This window comes from Clytia hemisphaerica, unplaced genomic scaffold (genome assembly GCF_902728285.1).
Source record: "Clytia hemisphaerica strain Z4C2 unplaced genomic scaffold, Clytia hemisphaerica genome assembly, whole genome shotgun sequence".
Lineage (NCBI taxonomy): Eukaryota > Metazoa > Cnidaria > Hydrozoa > Leptothecata > Clytiidae > Clytia > Clytia hemisphaerica.
The window spans coordinates 415,892-425,180 of NW_027103353.1; the positions used below are offsets into that span (position 1 = coordinate 415,892).

Here is a 9,289-nt window from a genome sequence, read left to right on the forward strand (position 1 = left end):
GCACATACCCGTACCCTCCAATTGCCTAAGTACCCCCTCTCTTCATGGGGACTTTCAATACATTGATTCCTCTGGATCTCACTACTTTTTCATCTCGGTGATACCGGTCTATTTGGCACACAACGCTCTTTCAACGTTTATCTAATGTTCATAACGTCCAAATAACGTTAGATGAACGTTGAAACAACGTTTTGTGCCAGATTGCGGTTTGATTAATAAATACCCTCGACCTCGTTCCCTGCGTATTATCAGCTTTTTGATGCTTACTGATAGCGCTAGATAATAATTTTCTGGCGTCCATAAGTAAAGTGAATAAAACCAATATGAAGATTTGGCGCCGAAAGTGGAGCAATCTGAGGAGGAAGCGAGAGAATTTGGTTTCATGCAGTCATGCACAAATCACCGAATTTTAGAAATGTTTAGCCAAATAGGAACCATTTCAGCAAACTTAGGTTATGGTTTCGGAATAATAGAGCTCTAGTAATGTGTATGTTTAACCATATCTTTATTTTTTAGATAACAACTAAAACAAAAAAACACACAATAGAAATGGATTTGTTTAGCGATTTCAACGATCAGAAATGGGACGATAAAGGAACCGCCCCTGAAAACATCAAAAGTTTAGGTCAGTATTGCATTATTCTTTCTCGTCATTCTTTTGTCCTTTGCATATTACAATCGCTGACCTAATGGACTATTCCAGAAAAAACCGTATACCCCACAGGCGTGTGGATTCATTTCAAATGATTCATTCAATAGCTTTAAAGAGGGCTTGAATTAATGAAATAAAACCCTTATTAAGATACACACAGCAGGGCCACACTATCGAGATAATCAGAACTTGATTGAAAGTTTACTAAAATGGGGTAGTTTACAAGAGCTTATATAGAATTTTTTGAAAGATTAATCAATCTTTTCTTGTTCAAAGCTCTCGGATTAAGATCAAAGACTGATCATTTTTTGCCGTTAAAAAAACTTATAATCTTAAAACGTAGACGTCAATCAACACGCATTTTTAATAAGAACATCCCAAAATTTTGAAGCCTTCGAATATTCTTAGCTTTATTTTGAGTTTTGAGCCTAAAAATATTCTTAACATGTTCTTATTTTCAACATCTCGTGAGTATTTTTGTGCAATCTTCTAAGAAATTGAATGTTTGAGAGTCTCCAAACCCTAAAAAGTTCTTAAGGCTGTTCTTAATACTTTGACCATCGAAGCCGATTGTCAGCTTCTCTTCTCTCTCTATAAAAAAGCGTGCATATTTCAGCTCTCGGACTGTTAAAAAAGCTTAAGCTTGTTAAAGATGACAATCAATAAGACGAATTTTTTATACATACCAAGTCAGCCAAAAGAAAAATTTCAAAATTATATGTCAACAAATGTCAAATGCCTGTTCGTTAATCCTAGCTTAGAAAACTCATTCGAATACATGGTCAAATGGGCTTCTTTCAGAAATAAGGATATCGAAAAAAAGTCTATAAAAATTGCAATTGGGATGAACTTGCAACCTACAGGGGTAAATTTAAGTGTCTTATTTAACGAACTTTACATGACTTTCAACCAATTAGCTAGTTATAAAAATGATGCAATGTATAAGGGCACTGTAGTGATGCATACGTTTTTCTATGAGAATAAATTTCATAAGAACATAAGGCTTCCATGACCAAGATATTAAGAACAAGATAAGAACATTTTAAAGCTTTGCGGGCTCTATTCTGAAACATTCACCTCTTAGGAAAATGGACAAAAATATTCATAAAATTGTGAAAAAAAAACATATTACGAAAATCTTTAGGCCTAAAATTGAAAAAGAAGCCTTCAAAATATTTAAATGTTCTTATAAAAGAAAACGTGTACATTTCGAAAGTTTATTTTCAATAGAGCCCCCCTGCATACACAGTAGAAACAAACTTACAGTTACAGGTTTTTCAAACCTCAATCATTTTCGAGCTGGCACACAACGTTGTTTTAACGTTCAAATAACGTTATTTGGACGTTATGAATGTCAAATGGACGTTGTTTTGACGTTGTGTGCCGGCTGGGTTTTCGATAGAATTTGAATTAAGCAGCAGTTTTGTGCTTATTAAAAAGATAATTTGGGGAGTGGAATATTATCAAAAAAGTTTAATTCAAAAACTTTAACTCCACGTTTAACTTTTCGATACGCTCCATTATTCTATAGTAATAAAAAGTCACTGCAAACAAGAAACTTTCATATACGACGCTCTAATTTTCGATACGTTCCCTTATTTGATAAAAATCCATTTCCCCTTGAGAATCGAATTAAAGAGCGTCTTTTTTGATAAACCAATTCTTAAAATACTTTAATTTGAATCTTTCTTTTACTTCGAATTGCCCAGCTGCTACATAACGTTGTTTCAACATTAATGTAACGTTATATGGACATTGTAAACGTCAGATAAACGTTGAAACAACGTTGTGTGCAATCAGCTGGGCTGTATATCAAAGGGGGCCTTCAGGTCGCCTTCTTATTTGCCAACATTATTTAACGTTGATTCCGTGAAATTCAATTTACTTATGGTTTTCATTTGATCTTATACGCATGCGCACAACCAACAGAGGGATACAAGAAAGTGGACATCATGCGAGGAGGACAAGAAGAAGAGTTGGGTGAAAAGGTTTTCCATTACTACATGTCCGATGCAGGTGGTGACCCAGTGTCCGCTAAACTGTTCGGAGCTTGTCGAAACCCTTTGAAGAGTATTGGGCATTGTAGTATGAAGGTATAAAAATCTCATTTTTCGTGGGAATTATTGGGCTATTCTGGAAAAGATTTGTACCCCCTATGTTGAGGAGATTTTTTTTTAAAAGGATGACAACCTGGATCTTTTTTAAATTTTTCAGGACCCCCTTGGATTTTCTTCTACTATTTCCTTGGACCACCCTGGATTTTCGACCTCGTTAAACTGACCACCCTGGATCTTCAACCCTTTTTTACTGACTAACCTGGATTTTATCATTCAAAAAACCAGACCACCCCTGGATTTTTTATTTTCAATACCACCCTGGACGTCACAACTCCACAACATAGGGGGTACAGACTATTTCTGGAATAGCCCATTTAAAGTGGAACTTAAATCATGATTTTTAAGTACCAGGGGCGATAATAAATACTAAGAAATATGCTATTCAGCTAAACTATTCGGAGCTTTTCGAAATCCATTGAAAGTATTGGACAATATTTTTTTGATAAACATTATTGGAGAGGAGAAGGTCCTACCAGGTCTGTGAAAAGTTTTTTTGCTTTTTGGCTGAAAAATTAAAATTTAAGCTAACTAAGTCCCCGTGGCTGTATACATGATTTCCCTCGCCTGTATACACAAAAAAAGATTCGAATTACAGAAATTTGAAATGAAAAACTTATTTCTTGGAATACTCTTAACTATATTGTTCTACAGTTGACTCTCTCTAATTTGACTTCCAAAGGACAAAAAATTTTCATCGAATTAGAGAGATTCAAAAAGTTCGAATTAGAGAGTTTATTGTTATTAAAAAACTAGCTATTAAAACCGTAAATTTTGAATTTTAAACCCTTTAAAAAACTTTCATTGTATCGCAAGTTCACCGTACTATACAAAACGTATTATAAACGGCTCAAGGAGCTATTCCAAAAAAAATCAGCTGACCCCCGGACATTCAGAATCACCCTCAAACAGAGAAAATTAACCCATCAGAAGCATTTGTATTTATCAACAGCTCTAAAAGTGACTGGATTGATACGTAGAATCAACTGTTTCCATACATTAGAACCTTTCTTATTGTTCAAAACATCAATATGTGATTTTGTAGATTTTTCACCCCCCAGGACAATATATCCTCAATGCACCATGACCCATGTACGAAGATTTTCTGGAAAATGCCAAATATCTGGACAAATTATTAAAAGACACATTATATAAATTACTTTTTTATCATAGATCATCGTAAAGAATTACGAACCTCTCGTCGTTGGTATTATCGTTGAAGATGATTGGGTGGAAATCAAACAAAGCTATTTGGATAGTTTGAACGTACAAGGAGAACCACCAAAAGAACCTGAAGTCGTTGACATGAACGAAGGTAGAAATATATGTTTTATAATATATTTTGAGAGTTTGTGTATTGTCTAAGTGTGTCATTGTCTCAGTGTGTTAGAAAACAAAGCTATTTGGAAAGTTTGAATGTACAAGGAGAACCACCAAAAGAACCTGAAGTCGTTGACATGAACGAAGGTAGAAATATATGTTTTATAATATATTTTGAGAGTTTGTGTATTGTCTAAGTGTGTCATTGTCTCAGTGTGTTAGAAAACAAAGCTATTTGGAAAGTTTGAACGTACAAGGAGAACCACCAAAAGAGCCTGAAGTCGTTGACATGAACGAAGGTAGAATTATATGTTTTTTGTAATATATTTTGAGAGTTTGTGTATTGTCTCAGTGTGTCATTGTCTCAGTGTGTTAGAAAACAAAGCTATTTGGATAGTTTGAACGTACAAGGAGAACCACCAAAAGAACCTGAAGTCGTTGACATGAACGAAGGTAGAAATATATGTTTTATAATATATTTTGAGAGTTTGTGTATTGTCTAAGTGTGTCATTGTCTCAGTGTGTTAGAAAACAAAGCTATTTGGAAAGTTTGAACGTACAAGGAGAACCACCGAAAGAACCTGAAGTCGTTGACATAGACGAAGGTAGAATTATATGTTTTTTGTAATATATTTTGAGAGTTTGTGTATTGTCTCAGTGTGTCATTGTCTCAGTGTGTTAGAAAACAAAGTAATTTGGAAAGTTTGAACGTACAAGGAGAACCACCGAAAGAACCTGAAGTCGTTGACATGAACGAAGGTAGAAATATACACCCCTGTATCAGTCAGCCGTCAAATCCACTCAGTGGAATAGCCCGGTGACAAAGTTGCCGAAAAATTGACCATACGTAGGTCAATTCAAAATTGTCCATACTTTTTTCCGATTCCCCCTAAAAGGTACCCTTCGAGGGACTTATTTTTCTATTTTGGCCTTTTTTGCGACCCTACCTGGGAAAAAATATCCTGACCAGCGGCACATCCTCGTACCCCTTTTTGCCCAAGTAGCCCCCCCACCCCCCCTAGCCGAGCTAAATTCGATCAATTGATCTTTAACTACTTGACTAGATCGGGCTACCCATATAATGGATGTCCAAGTTTACAGCCGAATAATCTGCCATATTGTCTTAAATTCTGGTTGTTAACAGCCCGATTTGAATGTTTTGAAATTCGAACGTTCGAAAAAAGGTAGAAAGGTAGAAAACAATTCGGGGGACTAGTTGACTTCAAAACTGAACACCTACTTCCACGGGGATCTGTGAGCAGTTAGCCTAACTAGCGTGTAAAAGAATATGATATCTTTGCATCATAATCACTATTTCTTCCTTAGTAATCGGACTCGTTGCAGACTTGGATCACGATATATGGTGCAACAAAGGTGACCCACCAAGAAACAAAACCAAAATAGGTAATTCTTTTTGTTGTTCAACTTTCCATTGTTTTGCATAGCATTCCCGTATTAAGATCCCACTGAATTTTCCGGAATATCTTTCCGTAATGTTTCCCAGGATAGCTGGCATGAGATTGGAAAGAGTTATTTTTCTAAAAAGGACAACTAAGGACCACTCTAAAGTCTCATGTTAAAACTCTACATTCCGGAAGTAACTTAGAGTGCTCAAAAATATTTTTTTGTGTCTAAAATTTGTGCTTTTTCTTATAATAACAAATTTATAAGAACACAAGGCTGAAAATCGGCCAAAACCTAAGAAGAAATTTAGAACAATCCTGAGCCACAAATTTAAGAAATTACTAAGAAAGTACTGATTTTAAAAGGTTTTAAACGTATTTAAGTTTTTAAATAAAGAAACTAAGCGTATTAAGAGCACCGTGAGAACATTTAAGCATGAAAATTTCTAAAAAATTAAAAACAGCCCAGTCTGAGCCAAAATTTACATACATGATGTAAAAGAATTGTGCATTATTGCTGTAATAGTGAATTTGTTAACTTGTCATAAAAAATATATAATTTTATTTTCCAATTTATTTAATGTCGGTCTTACATAGTAATAATCAAACACTAATTTATACCCACCAAAATATATGATTTTATTTTGGTTGTAGGTTACGTTTTTGTAAGCGTTGTACGTCCCACCGACAAAGGAAACAATACGTTTGATTATCAGCTGAGCGACGATCAAAATGGCCGATCACTAAGTGCGACGTTGTCTGGATGCCGAAGAAATCCGTTACGCGATGTCGTGAATTGTTTTATGAAGATTGAAAATAACCAAGTGAAAGGAATTATTGTTGAAGACGATTGGGTGGAAGTTAAATAAACGCCCTCAATTCTACGCTCTCGTAATTCCCGCCCGATATATTATTTCTTGATTTTCTTAATATAAAACAATTTCTAGTGAACTATACACAACGCCATCGAACATGTTTTAGTTCAACAATCTAGAAATTGTTTTTTAGACCGCGTTTTATTCATAAACGAAAAGTAGAAAGATTACTGTTGGAAACATTTCCGCTTAGAATCCCGAGCAAACAGTCTTGTGTGAACTTCTTAGTTAGCTTTTTTTTGTTGAAATTGGGTCAACTTTGGGGTATAGGGAACATGGGGAAAAGGAATTTAATATTGTATAAATTATGTATATCAACATTTTTTTATTTTCTTCAATTTTAATGCCTCTTTTATCAATCGTTTTAATTAATTCGAATTCTAAATCCGAAGCGTAGCTTCAATCTTTTTTGAAACACTTCACAAACAATAAAAGTGTTCAATCTCAGTAGAATCTCTTAGATCTAATAACACGTTAATTGTTTGAATAACGGGTTGATGGAGAGAGGTAATTCTTAAATGATAGTGTTTTTCTTGTGAAGATTATAAAATGTGATCTTCAGATAAGGCAATTCGTTGCTTTTCATCATTTATGCCGGACATTGAATGTGGTGTGATGATGGTACTCATATGTTCAGTACCTGGGAGAATACAAGGTTCTCCTGTACTGTGCAAGTATCATCATCGATACAGCACTGCTCTGATGTGACGCGAGCACAGAGTACAATGTCTGGTAGCACTGTGATTTCCCTATCTAGGGGTAGAAAACTATTCCGAGATAGGGCCCGGTCCGATGATATCGGAGGGTCCGCTTCTCTCTCTTCTCTCTATTTTTCTCTTTGTCAAATCTTGTTTATTTTTCTAATTCTTCTTTCTAATTTGTGTAAACAATATATCAATATTATTTAGTATTTTAAATATTTTTTTGAATATACCAAAAGAATACTTATATTGTAATAAAAGAAATGTTTATTTTATATTGGAATTTCAATATACATTATCTTATAAAATCTTACGAGTAATCTCTTGTTAAAACCCTACAACTGTAAAAATACTATGAATAGGCTGAATACCAGGTACAGTGGAGTTGAAGTGGCTTCCCAGCTAGAACACAACGTTGGCTTGGATATCATCGAAGCATTACCGATGATTTCACCATCAATGGAAGAAGAAAAAAAGAGAAAAAATCAAAGAGATGTGCGAGAAAGCTAAGAAATGGAATTCTGAAAGTGATGGCGATTTCATTTGGAATGTGAGAGGAAGTGCCAGAACAGATAGCCTTCACTTAAATAAAAGCAAACCAAAACTTTGCCAAACAAAAGCTGTCAATATCTAGCCTTAGTAGCAGCAACGATGAGTTTTTGTTGCTACCTTTTTGTCGTAATGAAATAAACTATTAAATACCTACATACATAAAAACTTTTGATGGGAAATGAAGCTATTACTTAATACACCCCTGTCTCTGTGCCCCAGTGGGTGTTGATTACCCAGTGGGATGAGAATCAAAAAACCTGAAATTCACTGGGGGGGGATATTCTTTCAAATATTGAATGGGGTGGCGAAAATTTCCTTGACATTCACTGGGGTGAGAAAGATTTTTTTGCATGAGCTAAATTTTGGTTAGCCTGTATGTTAGACTGTAGACCGCTTAATTTTATCGTGTTTTAACGATAGAAGGTGCTGAATAACTTTTGGTTTAGTGCTAGTAAAAATCTGCTTCTTACATGCTACTAAATATCACTAGAAATATCATCTTCATCAGGTGGATCTACTCTTACACTGTAACAGGAAATGTAATAAGTTCTGGGGAAAGGCTATAGAGGAGCAGTACGTTATATCAAATTTTTTGAACTCTCGAACCTAGTAATGTTTAGTCAACATGATTTAAGTAGAGGTCTTTCTTTCAGTATCTACGCAAGTGAGAAAGCCTCACGAAAATCTTTCAGGCTATAACCTAGCTTTAAAGAAAGAAAGGTACAAGTACAACTGTGGTTTGCGCTGACAGAAATTTTGGATTTTCAACCCTCTCGTTTGGCATTTTCTACGTTTTAAAATAACCATGACAATGACCATAGAAGTCGGGTTAAATACAGTTAATATATTTAAGTGGAACATTTGATGGCGAGCGAGCGAAGCGAGCAGATTTTTATGGCTTTTTTGGATATTTCACCTTTAAAGAAGGGGAAGGAGAAAATTATAGTGGGGTGAATTTTTGAAAGAAAAGTTCTTCTGGGGTACGTTAAAATAAGGGCATTTCGAGTGGGGTCTGTGTAAACTTTTTATCATTTTCAATGGGGTGTTTTTTACTACAACATTCCAGTGGGGTGACTGATTTGTCCAGCGGGGCTGAAAAAATGAGCCATTTTTGGTAAGAAATTTCACCGGGGTGGCCAGTGGGGTGGATCCCACTGGGTCACCGAGGCAGGGGTGTCTTAATTTCTCATCCAGACGCCCGCGCGCGGTTTTTACATAAATGCCGGATCGAAAGTAAAACTTATTGCTAGATCTCAAAAAATGCAATCCTCAAAAACAAAGGAACTGCAAGATTCAATCCGTCGTCATGATTGCGATACGTTTTAGATAAGAAATAAACAGTTTCACTTTTTCTACTCTAGTCCTTTGGGCTTAAAACTCAATGACATAAACATTTGCTAGCATTTAAGGTTCTTTCAATCTATTGAGCACCTTTATACTAATGAAGTACGACTCCGTCGACTACCAGAGTTGGAATTCCTAATCATTTTAGACTCAACATTAGCTGTGGTGCTCGAAGCTTGGACTTGTAATTTTGAAAATTGTTTAAAATTCATCAGTCTATAGATTTAGCAAGTGGTATGTGATATGAACAGAGACATTTTGTCGAAAACCGGGGGTCTTAAACAACGTACAATCGTGGACAAGACTGGTGTCCGATGACCCTTTTCCA

The 9,289-nt window shown here is 35.3% G+C and overlaps 1 protein-coding gene across 1 annotated transcript; it reads left to right on the forward strand.

Moving 5' to 3' along the window:
• Positions 1 to 520: 520 nt before the first annotated feature.
• On the forward strand, positions 521 to 7,378 carry LOC136820480 (uncharacterized). The gene is made up of 5 exons (XM_067076667.1): positions 521 to 625; positions 2,582 to 2,745; positions 3,940 to 4,539; positions 5,413 to 5,490; positions 6,144 to 7,378. Exons 1-3 carry the CDS (start codon positions 550 to 552, stop codon positions 4,129 to 4,131), a joined length of 432 nt encoding a protein of 143 aa, XP_066932768.1. The 5' UTR covers positions 521 to 549; the 3' UTR covers positions 4,132 to 4,539; positions 5,413 to 5,490; positions 6,144 to 7,378.
• Positions 7,379 to 9,289: the final 1,911 nt, after the last annotated feature.